At 44.4% G+C, this 18,393-nt stretch overlaps 1 protein-coding gene across 2 annotated transcripts; it reads left to right on the forward strand.

Annotated features, from left to right (window-relative positions):
• Positions 1-1,991: 1,991 nt before the first annotated feature.
• On the forward strand, positions 1,992-18,029 carry NXPE3 (neurexophilin and PC-esterase domain family member 3). Of its 2 annotated transcripts, XM_033146667.1 has the most exons (8): positions 1,992-2,153; positions 6,269-6,455; positions 6,859-6,976; positions 8,078-8,300; positions 10,147-10,898; positions 12,085-12,158; positions 15,118-15,324; positions 17,315-18,029. In XM_033146667.1, the coding sequence occupies exons 4-8, from the start codon at positions 8,208-8,210 to the stop codon at positions 17,914-17,916; spliced, it is 1,728 nt and encodes a 575-aa protein (XP_033002558.1). In that variant the 5' UTR covers positions 1,992-2,153; positions 6,269-6,455; positions 6,859-6,976; positions 8,078-8,207; the 3' UTR covers positions 17,917-18,029. The 2 variants fall into 2 exon arrangements, with proteins under 2 accessions (XP_033002558.1, XP_033002559.1); XM_033146668.1 differs by lacking the exons at positions 6,269-6,455; positions 6,859-6,976.
• The last annotated feature ends 364 nt before the right edge of the window (positions 18,030-18,393 follow it).

Consider the following 18,393-nt stretch of genomic DNA (forward strand, 5'->3'; position numbering starts at 1 on the left):
AAATGCCTAACCAACGAGCTGTTCAAAAGCATCCTGAGGAAGACAATACATTTTGTAGGTGCAAAATGTAAGGTACATTTTGTAAGAGAGCTGATGCCACAGAAAATCACATTTTCAGAGAATCCTCAGAATTTTGATACAGTTTATGGCAGTGGAGCTTGAAAAATCATGCACATTTTTCAGTTAACTGTATTAAATACATTTAGATTTAATTTTGCTTGTATGTTGATGTTGACATGTAACAATGAAAATGCTTTTAGCATGTAAAGACATTCACAGTATATACCAGTGTGTAAACTTTCTGAGCTTTGTCATACTGAACAGTTTATACCAGTATATTTTGCTTGCATAGAGCATAAAAGCTAATTATGAGCATTTGGGGCAGGGGGATTAGTCTGCAGGGTTATGTGTCATTTGGACTGTATATATATGCAGGAAAAGTGTGGCATTGTGTAGACTAAACAGGATCACAAAACTTCTTGTTTTGTCATGGGGAGGGAAGGAAGAGTGTTAAAAGTGCTCAAATTTACATAACAATCTGGTTCCTTTTCTATCACTGCATCCTTAAAAAATGTGTTACATTTATATGATCACCTGTCAAATATGTAAAAGCCCGAGTTAAACTTTAATAAAGTCAATTGCCATCTTTGCATTAGCTGGTTCACACTTAATTGTGAGGCTGGTTATGTCAGTGTGGTGTTTGTTGCAGGGTTTCAGACTGAGAACTGGGAGATGAAACAGGAAGAGCAACTTTTTTCTAGTTCTGCAACTGCTTCTGTTTAGTCTCCACTTTTTTGTAAAGGAGGAAAAGGGAACTGTGATGCACAGAAGCAGAAAAGAAAGCTAGTAGTACAACTGGTGAAGGAGAGAATTTGAGAATATGGCCTATTAGTAATCATAGGTCTGTCAGTAGTTCTAAACAAAGTAGGTTATATCCACCTCTGCTGTTCCACTCGTAGGACATCCTCCTCCCTGGAGTCCCTGCACACCCTCCAAAATCTATTCCATTGTGTTGGGGGACCCTTTGGAGATACTGGGGGCAAGCGAGGAGAGGAATGTTTAAGTCATGCTACGGAACTGCTTGTACAGTACAGCACTGGATATAAGCCTGCCATCTTGAGAGCACGTGGTCGAACACTGCTCTAAAATGAATAAAGGTTGTATCCAATCTGCTGTTCCACTCATGCAACAGATAGATGCTAAGACAATGGAACTTTCCACACCCTTGCAGCTCTCTGCAGTCTCAAAAATCTGCTCCAGATCCACTCCAATTTGGCTTCCAATTATTCAATGTGATTCTATGAATAACGTTTGCTCTCCTTTTTGTGCCTGGCTCCTCTAGCCCAACTCTGGGCAAATATAATTAGATTAAAATACAATTCAATTTTAACAGCGCCTTTAAATTATAGGAAGCAGCAGCCTTTTACATTTTATTTAATTATACCGGGGAGTGTGCTTAGTAGTGCACTTCACTTCGCTGCTCACAAATTGCGAGAGCTTTCCGCTCGTCACGTTGCTTCCTAGTGACCTGACGGCGTCGAAGGGACCCCGCCCGATTCTCCCATAAAACCAACCCAACCCCGAGCCCCAAGGCTTTGCCCTGGAGCAGCAAAGCAACGCAGCGAGCGGGGTGCGAAAAAACAGCAGAGGCAGCAGGAGACAGGCGCCGAGGCCAGACCGCAGTGCGGGTAGCGCACAGCCCCGCACAGCAAGGATGCAGCGAAAATAAGAGACGCTGCTGCTCGCCAGATGCGCGTCTCCCTGCGCGCGCGCAGGAGCAGAGGAAAGGCGGGCAGGTGCCCAACGCGCCAAGCCAGCAAAAGGAACCTCGCCGCCCGCCGCGGTCGGGGCTGGGCTGGGCTGGGGCGGACGACTTTGCTCCAGGGCGCGAGGAGGGGAGCGCGTCGCTATCTGAAAGCGACCCCCGCGAAGCAGCGGGCTGAGGCGGCGCCAGCGCTTCGTGAGGAATTCCCCTTTTCCGCGGTGGTCTCGCCCGCCGAAACCCTCCTCCGAGCGGAGGGCAGCCAATGGGCAGCTGCCGAGATCCCGAAAGATGAGGTGGGCGACGCGGGAGGGGAGGCTTCCCTCGCAGTCGCCTTCCGTCGCTCAGGAGGGTCGGAGGGGCTTGGTCGCTGCGAGGCACGAGGGCCCTGGTGAGTGGGGAGCCTAGTCGCCCCGGCGCGGAAGGCTTTTCCTATTTGGGGGGCGCAGCGCTTAAAAGGGCTGGGGGTCGTGAAAGGCTCTCGGACATGCTGTGACCCCGAAGCCCCTCTTGCTCGGGGATCTTTATTTCACGAGGGAAGAGCGCTCTGCGTATGCTCTCCGAGGAGTTCCTTCGCTTGCTAAGGAAGGGTAGGTTTCTGCTCGCTGACTGAGCTTGGAGGGGAAGGTAGAAGTCCCTGCATGGGAGAAGCTTGGGTCCAGCGTCGGTGTAACATGTTCGGCCCAGCTGCGCGGGGAAGGAAGGAGGCACTTTTATCACTTCGGGCGGGACCGTTAGTCGGGCTGCAGCTTTAGGTTTCTTGAAAGCTTTATAACCCTATCGCAAGGTGTCAGCTTTATATAGCATATAGACCTTCTTTTTTCTTTTCTTTTTTACCCTCACGTCATTCCTGCAAGATAGTGCTTTCCTCCCCTCCCTTGTTACTGTCTTACTGACATTTCCAGATAACATCTAAAATAGTAGGGACTTGCAATGCATTAAAATGAAGAAGGAAAGAAATGGATGCAATGACTTGGCTAAAGCTTCATGGCTGAGCTGGGATTTGAACCTGATAACTGAAGGTTCAGCGATATATGGCTGCAGGTTCTTTCTTTTCCCCTGAGTTTACCTTACTGTTTTAGATCTTGTTGACATGCAAAGCATTTTCTGTACAGCCTCTGGAATTTGATCTATTTTATTCCTTCACAAGTTCTTGAATGGTCTAGGGCACCTTCCATGGTAATGTCTTATTGGATCCACTCACGCCTTTTTGTTTTTTCCTTTAATGTAGGCCTTTGGGGGGCTCTGAACTTGATTAGAGCAGTGGTCCTGGGGTCTTTAGCTCTTCCTCTGTGCTACCCCCTCCTAGCAGCTGTAACCCATAAGGCTGTGTTGGGGGGGGATACAGAGAGTATGTATATCCTTGTTGCAAACCATGTTTTTCGAATGTCCCCAGGTGGATACACAAAGATTGTAAAGAGGATTCTAAAGGTTTGCGGGGGGGGGGGGCAGTGGTACTCTTCATTTTATTTCAGCTTCTGCAGCTAAATCCTGGCAAAGGAAGACCCTAAGAGAATCTTGCTGGATCTAGCCCAGCATCTCTTTCCCACAGCTGTCACTCTGATGCCTATGAGAGGCTCACCAAGCAGAGTATGAGGGCAATAGCTGTCCTTCCACAGTAATTGGTATTCAGAGGCATGGTGTCTGGTGCTGGAGGTAGTAAAAAAGAAGGTAAAGCACCCCTGGACGGTTAAGTCCAGTCAAAGGCGAGGATGGGGTGTGGCAGTCATCTCGCTTTCAGGCCGACGGAACCGGCGTTTGTCCACAGACAGCTTTCCGGGTCATGTGGCCAGCATGACTAAACCGCTTCTGGCACAACTGGACACCATGACAAGTGCCAGAGCTCACGGAAATGCCGTTTACCGCAGCGGTACCTATTTATCTACTTGCTCTGGTGTGCTTTCGAACTGCTAGGTTGGCAGAACCTGGGATAGAGTAACAGGAGCTCACTCAGTCACAGGGATTCAAACTACAATGAAACCTTGGGTTACAGACGCTTCAGGTTACAGACCCCGCTAACCCAGAAATAGTACCTCAGGTTAAGAACTTTGATTCAGGATGAGAACAGAAATCACGCAGTGATTATTTATTTCTACTCCAAATTAGGAACTGCATTTAGATAGAGCTCTTAGAATGCTATATCCCAAAAGCAGGTCTGAGGACCCCACTCCATACTCTTTATATGGGGCTTTTTCTAGCTTCAGCCTCGTTCTTCAGACTGCTAATTCAACTGGCGTTTTAGGCATGCAGATTTGTTATTGGACATGCAGAACTATCCCATTTGGATTCCCACAGAGTTTATTGTTGTTCAGTCGTTAAGTCGTGTCCGACTCTTTGTGACCCCATGGACCAGAGCACGCCAGGCACGCCTATCCTTCACTGCCTCTCACAGTTTGGCCAAACTCATGTTAGTAGCTTCGAGAACACTGTCCAACCATCTCATCCTCTGTTGTCCCCTTCTCCTTGTGCCCTCCATCTTTCCCAACATCAGGGTCTTTTCCAGGGAGTCTTCTCTTCTCATGAGGTGGCCAAAGTACTGGAGCCTCAACTTCAGGATCTGCCCTTCCAGTGAGCACTCAGGGCTGATTTCTTTAAGGATGGATAAGTTTGATCTTTTTGCAGTCCATGGGACTCTCAAGAGTCTCCTCCAGCACCATAATTCAAAAGCATCAATTCTTCGGCGATCAGTCTTCTTTATGGTCCAGCTCTCACTTCCATACGTTACTACTGGGAAAACCATAGCTTTAACTATACAGACCTTTGTCGGCAAGGTGATGTCTCTGCTTTTTAAGATGCTGTCTAGGTTTGTCATTGCTTTCCTCCCAAGAAGCAGGCGTCTTTTAATTTCGTGACTGCTGTCACCATCTGCAGTGATCATGGAACCCAAGAAAGTAAAATCTCTCACTGCCTCCATTTCTTCCCCTTCTATTTGCCAGGAGGTGATGGGACCAGTGGCCATGATCTTAGTTTTTTTTGATGTTGAGCTTCAGACCATATTTTGCACTCTGCTCTTTCACCCTCATTAAAAGGTTCTTTAATTCCTCCTCACTTTCTGCTATCAAGGTTGTGTCATCAGCATATCTGAGGTTGTTGATATTTCTTCCGGCAATCTTAAATCCGGCTTGGGATTCATCCAGTCCAGCCTTTCGCAATATGAACTCTGCATATAAGTTAAATAAGCAGGGAGACAATATACAGCCTTGTTGTACTCCTTTCCCAATTTTGAACCCATCAGTTGTTCCATATCCAGTTCTAACTGTAGCTTCTTGTCCCACATAGAGATTTCTCAGGAGACAAATGAGGTGATCCGGCACTCCCATTTCTTTAAGAACTTGCCATAGTTTGCTGTGGTCGACACAGTCAAATGCTTTTGCGTAGTCAATGAAGCAGAAGTAGATGTTTTTCTGGAACTCTCTAGCTTTCTCCATAATTCATCCAGCCCAGCCTTTCTGCATATAAGTTAAATAAGTAGGGAGACAATATGCAGCCTTGTTGTACTCCTTTTCCAATTTTGAACCAATCAGTTATTCCATATCCAGTTCTAACCCACAGAGTTAAAGGCGTCCAAAACTAGGCAATTCAGAAAAGAAACCAGCAGAAAAGATTGTTTTAAATTTCTCTCTGCTAGTTCTGTACTGATGGTAGTTTGCTGGTTGGAACTTAGAAAGTTACTAAGGGTTGTATCCATTGTTAACTCAGAGTAGAACCATGGAAATTTATGAGCCAAAGTAGTCAGTGGGATTACTCCATGTAGGAGTAGCCATAAGGCAGTATCTGTACATGATTGTTCAGTATTCACACACAACTAGATCAGAACCATGATGGAATATGAAAATCCACATACAGTTACTAGCCTAGTAACTTCAGAGTCCAAGGGGATGTAGCAAGTTGGAGGTTTCTGAATCCGCCTCCAAGGAAAAGTCTTAGCTTCTTCCCCACACCCCTCAAACAAGCACTTTGAGAATTGGAATTTTGCTTTGAGATTTGAGGCCTTTGAGGGTGGAGTGTTTAGTATCGCTTGCTAATTTGAAACCTGCCCATGGAAAAGTTAGGTTTACTGATTAGCTCCAAATCTGGGGTTCGCAAACTGTGGTTGGCAGTTAGATGCTCCTGGCTACTTGTGATCTGTAAAAATGCGATTTAAAAACAACAGAGCATCTAACACAGTGCATTACAATTGCTACAACAGGCAGAAGGGGGGGGGGGAATCAAGTGAGCCAACCTCATAAATGTTCATGTGGGATGCAGGGTGTTTGTATGTGGACACCACTGCTCTAAATAAACCAGACATGTTTTAAAGGGTGGGGGCAGAGGAGGGAGCATGTTCCAGTAAAAGGATTTTGCCACAGTGAAAACCCTATCCGCCTCTCGATGATAGTAGAAAGTAGGTCATGTTGTCTGAGTGCAGGAGGCCCCTGTGGAAAGATTCCACTAAGTGGTCTTTAATACAGACTGGCCTTGCACTATTTGACATAAATCTTAAGCAAGGCATTGTGTGTTTTGCAGGAGGGAAGAAGAAGAAAGCCAGCTGCAGATGGAACAAATAGCACCTGTAGTGGCATTCTGCTCCTGGCTACCTTTGTTTTTGTTCTTGCACAGCAGTTTGAACACATCTTTCTAACCAAGAGTGCCTGGATCTGAAATGACCACCCTTCTTGGACCTTTCAGCTTGTTTATTCATACAAATAAAACAGTAGGATTTTCCATTTTACTCTTATTAATCTATTCTCAAGCATGTGTCCCCCCTTATAATGTGGAGTCATCTTTCAGAATTTCATATGATCTCTGTAATCCCTTTATATAATCTGTGCAATGATTAACACGTGGTCTCTGCACTGCAGGAGCACAGATTATTTTTAAATATGTATCTGTGTGGCCATGTTCTTCTTCATAGCATTAATTTTGTAAGTGCTTACTGTATTATTAGGATTCGCTAGCTAATTAGAATTCATTCTCTTACATAATGGAATGAAGTGAAAGCACATTAACAGAAACCCATCCTTACTGGAATAGTTAACAAAATGCATCTTATTTCACAATGTGTCCCTGGAATAGTTTTCTGGGGCATAAACAGGAATAATTGAATCAATTTACAGACCCTGAAAGAACGCAAAGGTCAAAGGAAGCAGCAGCCTTCAGATGATCATTGTTAAATATTCAGTGCCGTATAATGCAAGCACCGACTGAGTCTTAAAACTGCAAAGTTTATTCAGAGTAAGTCTCTCTCTCTTTTAATTTGTTTATTTCAGTGTATTCTTAAATAGAATTTCACAACCATTTTCCGCTGAGTAGATTCTATATTGCCTAGCTAGCAATATATTGTTGGGCTGCATTACCAACTGTGGTGTTCAGAAAGAACCGAGAGAGGAAAAAGAATAATTCAGTTTATCATTAGGATGTTTCCTAAATTAAATCTAGGGTCTTTAAATTCATGTTGCTTTCTTAAAACAGGAGATTTCAAAGTGATGCTGAAAGGCTAAGAATTGCATGCTGTTTGCCATCCATTAGCTGAGCTGTGCTGACGTTCTAGAATTCTCACAGATATTCTAACTGCTCTGGCAAACTCGGCAATTAGTTTATTGCCTGTTTAGCTACAGAGAGGGGTGTGAAATGTTAGTTTGAGTCTTAACACATCTTCACATAGGGCTTAAGGACAACAGAAGCTATCAGCAGGGAGGTGGAAAAGAAGAAATGAGGGTGTCAGGCAGTTGGGAAGTGCAGGGAAGAAGGATGCGAAGAAGGCTGAGGTGTAGAGGGAGCTTGAAATAGTAGGCATTGGGCCGAGGGAAAACTATGTAAAGAGTGAAGAAAAGGAGGAAATAAAAAATAGGTCTTCTGGTATTATGTCCGTATACTGTAAACCACTTGTTGAATTAGCGGCTTTCTAAAGAAGAACTATCCCACCTCTGTCATGGACAAAGGCACCATAGGGTGGAATGGAGAAGCCCTTAATCTGGTAGTGTTCTCAGGACTTCTGTACTCTGAAAAAATCCATTCAGGTAAATGAATATATTTTACTGAGGATTGGTTACAGATAACAAATTCTGGTGCAAGTCTTATTATCTGTTTGTTTTACTATTGGTGTAGCCAAAAACAACATTGAAAAGGTATCTGTAATGCCAAACAGCCGTTCTGCCTCAGCTGAGATATAATGAGGATTTGTCATGTCATTATCTGTATTCTTTCCAGTTCCTTTTTTTTTATTTGCTTGATTTATGCTTCTAACGCTCCTGAATGTCATGTTGGAAACCCATTTTTTATTATTTTAGCTGTATTTTAAGATCTAACTGGAAGCTTTTAAAAATGCATTTGCAGGAAGAGGAAATGCAGAAGAAGCCTCCGGATGAGATTTCCTGTGTAACACTGAGTAACAATGACACTGGCTCCTGTGGGATATGGGCAACATGGCAGCATCTTACGTGGGTGAGAGAGAGATGAAGGGATCATGTGGCCCAATTTTTCCAAAATACAGATTTTGTGCCTCATTCTGGCAGTGTTGGCGATTCTGGCTTTACTACACAACTTTTACGAATTAGAGGTGAGTGACTCACTTCCCTCCGGGGCAGGGCAAGTAAGTTGGGCGGCATTCTTCCTGTTCACCAGAGCTTTCCCCATGCCAGATTATATACATGTGACTGTACCATATTTGCTTCTTAGGTACATCATGAAAAGGGCATACCAATAAAATAGCATGGAAGGGTGGGGATAGGGTGGGAGGAATGTGTATGACAGGAATGTGGCCCTCAACAGGAAAAAAAGGTTCCTCAGCCCTGTGTTAAAAGATGGAAGAAGGATTTAGATATATATATAACCTGGAATGTGTTCATTTTGGAATGTACTCTTTCATACCTTAATTTTACATCTATCTGTAGTAGAGAGCTACCCTTTAAACTCTGGTACACAGGCAGCAGCACAAACTGACTTGCTTGTGCAACCAACATGTGCAACATATCACTGGGAAATGCATGGCAGAGTGTGGTCATATTTATTGTTGCTGGGATTGCCCCAGGCATCAGTGATTTTTGAATATAGTATTAGTCCACTTCTTAAAAAACTACCTTGATCCAGCATTATCACCAGAGGCTCTGGTGGCTTCAGTGGCTTGGAGTTCCAGCTGTTTCGCCAGCCACAGCCATTCCTGCACAGTGATAGACAGCCATGTAATCTGTGTGCTAGTCACTCTCCATGGGAATTTTGCTTGGAGATGGTTCGGAAGCTGCAGCTTATGTGAAATCCTATTATGTTGATTCTGGAGAGTTTGCACTGGTCGCTTATATGCTACTTTGTCAATTCAATATCTTGCCCTTAACTTTAAAAGCCCTATATGAGTTGGGGCCTTCTTGTCTGAAGGAGGGCCCCTCCTGTTTTTTGTTTTTAAAATAGACTTACAAAAAGTTAAAACAAACATCTCATGCAGAGTTTTATTATCGTTAAAAAACCTATCCAGCTGAACTCCCAGTATTGCTTCCATTAGAAAATTCTACTGTACTAAAGCCTCATTTTGGGCAGAACTTTCTACACTATTTTTTATTTATTAAAATATTTATGAACTCCTGTGTTGATCAACCACAGGATAGTATACAACAATGAAGAAATTTTTGAACTCCAAAAGCCACAAAAACATAAGGGAAGTATCCCTAAATTTTACTTAGAGTAAACCTACTGAATTTTAACAAACCTAAGCAATTCACGTACAGTGGTACCTCCGGTTACGAACGGCATCTGATCCGGAGGCCCGGCATATCCCAAAAACTTCGTAACTGTAGGTGCCTTTCTGTATGCTGCAAAACCTGGAAGTATACACTTCCGGGTTTGCCATGGCGTAACCCGAAGATTCCGTAACCTGGAGGTTACGCAACACGAGGTACCACTGTACATTAATTGCAATGTGTCTTCTCTAAGTAGGGCTAACGCTGAATACAACCCATAATAACCGTGTTCGGCATAAAATCTTCAATACAGTAATGCCAACAAACAGGTTAGATACTGAACTACCCTCAACATGCCCGAATGCCTAAGTAAAAAGCCAGCTTTTAAATTGACACCATACTGTAGCCAACATGGCTGCCAGGCGCCTATGAGGGGGAGGACATTCCAGGGCATCACAAACAGAACACTTTCTCATGCACATCTGCATAATGCAACCCCATGTATTATTGCAGTTTAATGGGAACTCTCTGCATTCAGAAGGTCCCAAATTCAGTCCACAGCAGCTCCAGGTACTGCTGGGAAATACCTCCTGATCTGAAATACTGCAGCCCTGCTGTCAGTCATTGTACACCATGCTGAGCTTGACGGCTCAAGGGTCTGACTCTCTGTATGAGGAAGCTTGTTACATTTGTGCTGTGAATGGGCCTGCTTCTAATAGCTTCCTTCTTTCGCAGAATCTGAACGAAGCAGGTTTAAAGTGGTTGGTAGAAGATGATGACCAACAGCCATCATTACAGATGACTAAAATACCCAGAAAGCTGTACTGTGGATATGAGCGCCAAGTCTTGTCCAAGAGAGAACAAGGGGAAGAGGAGTCCTTATTTGCTGCTATACAGTGGCCCAAACCTCCGGAGGACAAAATCCCCTTTGTGAGGAGCACTGACCCCTCCCATAGCAACTTTGTGATACTGAACCCCCGTACACATTTCAAGGTTGGTGATCAGCTGGAGGTGGTGGTCCACATGAAAGACTATGAAGGCAAGCCAAAGCGTTACGGTGGGGACTACCTTCAGACAAGAATCCACTCTGCTCACCTGAAGGCTGGAGCCACAGGAAGAGTTGTAGATTACCAGAATGGATCTTACAGAGTTTTTTTCACTTTACTCTGGCCAGGGGAGGTCACAGTATCTGTGGCGCTGGTCCACCCCAGTGAAGGGATCCAAGTACTTCAACGTTTACGAGAAGAGAGACCAGACAGGGTCTATTTTAAAAGTCTATTCAAATCAGGGAGAATTTCAGAAACGACTGTGTGCAATGTCTGTTTGCCAGGAGATATGCCGGTGTGTAACTTTACGGATCTTTACACCGGTGAGCCATGGTTTTGCTACAAGCCAAGAAAGCTCTCTTGTGCCACGAGGATCAGCCATTACAAAGGGGGGTATCAAAAGGGCCTTCTGACCTCCGAAGAGAGTCGCCTTTTCCAAAGGTACATGCTCTCTTGTACCTCACTGTTGCTTCTGTTTGAGATTGTTTTATGTTGGTTCTCTGATATTTTCATTTCGTTTTAAATTACTTGTATTGTTGAAGAAAGGTCCATAGTTTGCAGGGACCCCTTACCTTGGGACTTATGTCCAATATGTATATTGGGACCAATATGTATATGTATGTCAATATGTACAGTCAAACCTCCGTTCCAGAAGACGGTTCAACTTCCAAAACGTTCCACAACAGAGGCAGGGCAGGGCTTCCGATTGGTTTGGTTGCAAGAGCTTCTTGCACTCAAGCGGAATCCACATCGGACGTTCGGGTTCCGAAAACCGGAGCATTTACTTCCGGGTTTTCGGCGTTCGGGAGCCGAAACATTTGAAAACGGAGCCGTTCAAGAACCGAGGTTTGACCGTGTATGTTCTGGCTATAACCCCTAGTAATATACATTTTGCAGAGAAGAGTTACCATTGGTATATTAATGGCACAGTTAAGCCCTCTTTTGACTGTGGATGTGCATCTCTATGTAGGGATTTCCTACGTATGTCGACTGTGATAATTTAATGTGCCAAAACTTGTTTTTTAAAAAAGCCAAGTTAGGATCAGGAATTTTAACTGTTTCATCCTCTTGCTGCAGTCCTCCCTTTTGCATCAGGAGGGAGGATTCCATTTATACCAGTTGGAGCTTCCCTGCAAATGTAAAAAGCAGCTTTGGGGTGAGGGATTTTTTGTCCAGACCACAGCAAGATGGGAAATGGTTAAACTCTCCCTCCTAGCCTTCCATGACCCCAATCCTGAATGCCTCCCTTTAAAAAAAAAAAAAAAAGCAAGTCACATTAAATTCAATAACACATTTCACAAACCTGTAATTCACCACCTGTGTTCCTCAAAGTGTAATAAGCTGAAGTTTGAGCAATAGGGGAAGAGGCTGAAGGGGGGGAGGGATCCCTGTATTGTGCTTTGTAGTCCACATACACCCACCCACTTGCAAATAAGAGACTTCTGGGGACACTGTGTGCCCGAACTAATAATAGCTGGGGAATCTACATTGACATGCAGAGCTAAAATCAAAAGAGGAGTGTTATAACCATGGGAGTGATGTACCAGTGTGGCCTTGGGTATTTGACCTTAGGCAAATGTGACTTTTTATCACTGAATTTTGTTTTGTTTTGTTTTTGTTTATTTAGTGATGTGAATATCAAAGTGCCAGTATCCTCCAGTGGCCCTGATAGTGTGCTCGTAAGGCCTTTAAGGCATGCAGGTAAAGTTAAACATTTGAAAGACTTGGTTTCAAACCACAAAAAAGCCTTTTTTATTTTTTTACACCACAACAGTCTTTTGCACGTGTTAGATTTAATCAGAGGAAACTGCAAATGCATCTGGCAAGTGACAGTTTGATTCAGTGTGGCAATGTATTGCTGATCAGAAGCTGTGGGAGAATTTTTATTAGTGGCAGTAAACATATCACTTTAGAGTGAAAAGTGCTTCGTGTGTTACCTTGGTGATTCTTCCAACAATCCTGCACTGTAGGTCAGTATTGTTTCCTTTACACTGCTGATGAGGAGGCTGAGTGAATTGGGACTTTGTGGCTGAAAGGAGTTTTGAACCAAGGACTGCCAGGCATACATTATTGACAACAATGTTAAACGCAAGCACTCAGTGCCTGCCAAATTAAATTAGATAAACACCAACTCAGCCAGTCATAGGGATTTGCTCAGACGTCAAGTTAAGTTCCCGTGCTTTTGCGGTGCACCTACGTAAATTTAAGAATCCGTTATTTTTGTAAAAAGTTACAAAATGGTACCGGTCATGAGGAAAGTATGTACAGTGGTACCTCGGTTTATGAACAGCCTAGTATATGACCAATTACAACCCAGAAATGAGTGCTCTGGGTTGTGTTTTCTTTTTTCTTTTTGGCTGCAGGAGGCCTTCGTATGCGCTGCTGGCGCTGCCAGATTGGGCCTCCGCTGCTGGGATCGAGCAGTGGGAGGCTGCCTCCCTAAACAGTGCCACGTTGCGGGGCTAGGCCCCGCCACCAGCGCTGCCCGGATCTGGCCTCTTCTGCTGGGCTGCGGCAGCTGGAGGCCTCCGTAAGCGCCACTGCTTTCCCCCCCACAATGCACGTCAGGCCCATGCTTGCTCGCCCTACTCCCTTGGTGTGCTCCGCTCTCCCTGCCTTGAAAGGTGCGCAGCTCGAGAGCGAGCGCGGAACTCAGCCCAGAGCAGTGCACAGCAAGCCCCGCGCTTCACTTACTGCAGGCAGCTGGAGCCAGGGAGCCCAAAGAGCCGTGTGTCTGCCATTCTGTTTGCCTGCATTCAGTGCTTCCACAGGAGAAGGTCTGAAGGCTCCCTGCCTCCCAATCCCTGGGAGAGCAAAGGAGAAGAGAGTGCTGGCGCGAGAAGCATGTGGGTGTTTGGCTACGGAGCTCTGCGTGCTCTTTCTGGTGAGTGATCACTCAGCAAGGCAGGGAGAAGGGGGTGACTGATGCTGCAGTTGCTGGAGCCATGGAGGCTGAGGGCTCTCTTTGGGTTCCATCACTCAGTTGAGCAGCTGCACTACAAGCCCCAGGGTGCCTTGCTGAGCAATCTCTTGCTGGGGAGAGCATGCAGAGCTCGGCAGCCCCCAGGGCCGCCCCCTGAGAGATCCTTGCCCCCTCCTGCTTGCACGCAAGTAGGAGTTGGGATCAGTGCTGCTCCAGTAGGCAGCGTGAAGCCTCCCTTCACAGCTGAGAGATCCCCGCCCCGCTCCTGCTTGCAGGCAGCCAGGCTGAATACTTGCCCAGAAGCTGCATCTTAAGAGCCGCTGCACCACCTGAAGGCAGCCAGGCTCTCCCAAGCAAACCAATTGGAAATGAATCAAAATCACAAGAAAACATAAAACAATTCTGACCCTGACCCTGACCCTAACCCTAACCCTAATTGTAATTCTAATCCTTAGCCCATAGGTAGGCAAACCAAGGCCAGACGGATACGGCCCAATCACTTTTTCAATCCGCCCCGCGGACAGTCCAGGAATCAGCGTGTTTTTACATGAGTAGAATGTGTGCCTTTATTTAAAATGCATCTCTGGGTTATTTGTGGGGCATAGGAATTTGTTCATTCCTATATATATATATATGTATTCGGCCCACCACATGGTCTGAGGGACGGTGGACTGGCCAATGGCTGAAAAAGGTTGCTGTCCCCTGCCTTAGCCTAAGCCTAAGCCTAACCCAGTCCTAAAATTAACCCTAACCCAGAAATGGTCTTGTTAGAAAGTAAAATTAGTGTTCAATTGCTGTTTTAGGGGTTGCTTTTCATCATCTGGATTAATCCATTTTCCATTACTTTCTATGGGAAAGCACGCCTTGGTTTAAATCTACTTTGGTTTAAGACCGGACTTCTGGAATGGATTAAGGTTGTAAACCAAGGTACCACTGTAGCTCATAACAAATGATCTTCATGGGCACGAGCCAGTACAGTGGTACCTCGGTTTAAGAACGATTAGGTTTACAAACTGCAAGACCGGAAATAGTGTCCTGGTTTGCAAACTTTACCTTGGTCTAAGAATGGATCTGAACAGTGGAAGGGCACCGGCGGTGGGAGGCCTCATTAGGGAAAGCGTTCCACGGTTTAAGAACGATTTTGGTTTAAGAACGGACTTCTGGAACTGATTAAGTTCGAAAACCAAGGTACCACTGTAGTTGCCTTTTCACTCCCCACAACCATGATTTGCATTAGGCATGCAGGTGGAAAGGAATACTGGATTATCCTAGCAACAAAATACTGATCACAATCCAACAAAAAGTGAGTACAGTATGCTTTAAGTTTCCATTTGACTGTGGCCATTGATTTTTGGGGAAATGCAATCTACCACGACAAAAATGCTTCCTTGAAGAAAGATATCTAGAGTCTCCATGATAGGCAAGTCATAACTGCTTATTCTCTCTCTTGCACACACACATGCCTGGAAAAGCCTTGGGTCTCTGAAATTTTGTTGGAGGATTCACCTGCAGATAAAAGGATTTGTCTACCAAAGTGAATGTTATTGATTGCTTTGCAAAATATGGGAACTTAGTACAGTGTGCTTATTAAATCTCAGTTATTAAATGTTTTCAAACTTAATGGACTTAATTACCAGCATTTTAGCAGGCTTGATGTTATGCTCCTATTTGATTTACTTATATAATTATAACACATGACTTTTCATTTCTAACTAGTAATTCAAAATTCTCTTTCAGAGATGGACAATCTGGAAAAATCTCAAAGCCCTGATGTATTTCCTTCTGGTTACTATTATGAAGATGAATGGCGAGCAAGAACACAGTGGATTCAGCATTTTAACAAGTCATCATATATTACCGAATGTTTACAAGGGAAAGTTATCCACTTGTTTGGAGACTCTACAATAAGGCAGTGGTTTGAATATCTGACAACATTTCTTCCAGGTCACTATTTTTGTCTTGCTTTTGCAGGTGTTTCAGATATATACACACACACATGAGAAAACATTAATGTAGAGATGTGGGATTTCAGTAATCTCATCACTTTGTAACTGATTTTAATTTTGCTGATTACTGTACTTTCCGGCGTATAAGATGACTGGGTGTATAAGACGACCCCCAACTTTTCCAGTTAAAATATAGAGTTTGAGATATGCTTGACCACAGATTCTCCACCCGGCGTATAAGACGACCCCTGACTTTTGAGAAGATTTTCCTGGATTAAAAAGTAGTCTTATACGCCAGAATACACAGTATTGTTTCTGGGATTTGGAAGAGCTAAAACTGCAAAGTTTCGGCATTTACTTTAAATCTCTCTTAATTCTGTGTCACCCTAAGAGTTGGTTAAGAATGGCCTTTTCATGTGCCTCAGGAGTACTCTTTCAAGCCTCACCCCTCCCTCACAAAAATGGTTCTTTCTAGGAAATAAAGTGCCCTTCTCTTTCTCACTTCTTGTGTAAATAGTGATGGGAGAGCTATTGTTTAAGAAAAGAAGAAAGTGGGAGAAGCAGTAATAATGAGATAGACATGGGCAAAAACACACATTTAGGCTTGCATTGGCAGTGAGGAATCCAGGATTGAGCCAAAAGCCTTATAGAAGAGATGGATTTTTGAGCAGCAATGGAAAAGAATTAGAGTTCTGTAACATTACCTGATGATCTAATAGGGAGTGTGTGTGTGTGTGTGTGTGTGTGTGTGATTTGCAAAGGAGAAGTTGAGAGGTGATGCAGGGGCATGGAAAGCTTTCTGAAGGAGTCGTTTGTTAAGGATGTAGAAAAGTGATGGGATAACAGCGTTGGATTTGGAAGAAGGGGAATTGGATGACCTGAGCAGGGCAACTCTACCATTAGGCAAAGTCAGGCACCTGCCACAGGCAGCAGTTGATAGGGTAGTTGCCGGCTATTCCTCCTGAGCCCCCAGCTGCTCCCCTCTGGGAGGACAGAACTGTGTAAGCCTGTCTTGGGGCCCCTAAAGTAACCTGCTGCTTCAGGTAGAATGGAGGATGCAATACTTTTGCCAGTTTTGAAGTAAGATTCATTTGCAAATCCAATCAGTTTTTTTTTTAAAATATATTGACTGGGTGGGGAGTGCTAGCATGTGCCATTTTGTCCTTTTCCTCGGGCAGCAAAACGTTGTGCTCCAGTTCTGGGTTCGATTGACAAGAAAAGAAGTCAAATTATCTTGGTTGCAGAGCTGTGGACAGAAATAGGATAGCTCAGGAGTAGCACAGGAAAGGCAGGAGGAAAGAGGCAGTAACAAAGGTGGGGGATGACAGGAAGTTATTTTGTGTTATAACGAAAGGAAGGGATGTTTAGAAACAATGTATAGCAAGAAAAGGTAATCATTTGGTGGCAGATTAAATAAGGGGAACAAACGAGGCACGAACCCTGAGTGTAGGGCAAAATGAGAGATACCTGTTTAGGTGGTTCAATTAATGTAACAGACTTTCCCTTCTGCAAAGAAGGCGTTTCTAGTTGAGTATATTTGTCAAACACTGTTTTAAGATACAGGCCCAGTTCATTACTGCAGGCTTCACGAAGCTGGGAGCAAGTCAGGCTGAACGCTGCTCCACTCGACCCTTTTCTCCTTCCTCACACCTTGCTTATTTCTTGCTTTTATTAGCTGACATTAGGGCAATTCTGACTCAATACAAGGCATTATCTTCTTGCCAAAGTGCACTGGGATGGGTAAGAGGAGAAGCATTTGACCCTGATGCTTCTTCCTGGCTTCATATTGATCTTCCAAGCTGTGCCAGTTAAAATGGTTGGAACTGATACTCATGAAAACTCTTGTGTGTTTGCTTCCCACCCCCACCCCCCGGTACCATGTGAATGTTATACAGAGGACCCTAACAATTATTATTTTCCTTTACAAAGAGTTGCAAGAGGCAGTCACTCAGTAATTCGTTTTTTGTTTGTTTGCTTGCTTGTTTCAGATCTCGTGGAATTAAACCTTGGCAGCCCTAAAAATGTTGGGCCCTTCATGGCTGTGGACTCGGTGCATAACATCCTACTAAACTTCCGCTGCCATGGGCCCCCTATTCGCTTCTCCACCGTGTTTAGCAGTGAGCTGCATTACATTGCCAACGAACTGAATCGCATTGTAGGCGGGAGGAACACTGTGATAGCCATAACTATTTGGTCTCACTTCAGCACTTTCCCTGTAGAAGTGTATATCAGGAGACTGAGGAACATTCGCAAGTCCATCGTTCGGCTTCTGGATCGGAGTCCCAAGACACGGATAGTCATCAAAACCGCCAACGTTCAGGAGCTCGGGCCAGAGGTTAGCCTTTTCAACAGCGACTGGTATTCGTATCAGCTTGACACAGTCATGAGGAAGATGTTCTCAGGAATTGGAGTGCACTTTGTGGATGCTTGGGAGATGTCACTGGCACACCATTTGCCACACAAATTGCACCCAGAAGATGTTATTGTCAAAAACCAGTTAGATGCTTTCTTGTCTTTTGTGTGTCCGGTGGAAACGCACTACAGCCTCGTAAAAGGAATCCATAATCAATTGTGGACTCTGTTTCTGTAGTTCACTTATGGACACGTTCTGCACTAGTTTTATTGTTTCTGATTTGGGGTGCCCCTAACCTGCATCTGATTCTCCAAGCCTGCACTGTAGCATACATAATTCATACTTGGAAAGTCTGGGGACTGGTTTGTTTGTTTGTTTGTTTGTTTGTTTGTTTAAAAAGTAAGGCTATATGTGTGGGTCCACAACTCCACTTGCCACTCTCACTACAATAAATGTTCTGCCACCATCTGGTAAGATAATGAAAGTATTCACAGCCTCCTCCTCCTTCAGCTTGGAGCTAGGGAGAGAGGCCACAGCACAATCCTAGAGCACATGTTTGAGATGCTGAAAATTCCAGGTTCAGTTGTCAACATTTTCAGTTAAAAGAATGCCGTGAATGTCTAGCTTGTGGGTCGTCGTCCCCCCGTATTATTATTGTTATAAATTTATTCATACCCCTGGTGGGACTCAAGACAACTTACAGGTGTATGTGTG

This window comes from Lacerta agilis, chromosome 4, assembly GCF_009819535.1.
Source record: "Lacerta agilis isolate rLacAgi1 chromosome 4, rLacAgi1.pri, whole genome shotgun sequence".
Lineage (NCBI taxonomy): Eukaryota > Metazoa > Chordata > Lepidosauria > Squamata > Lacertidae > Lacerta > Lacerta agilis.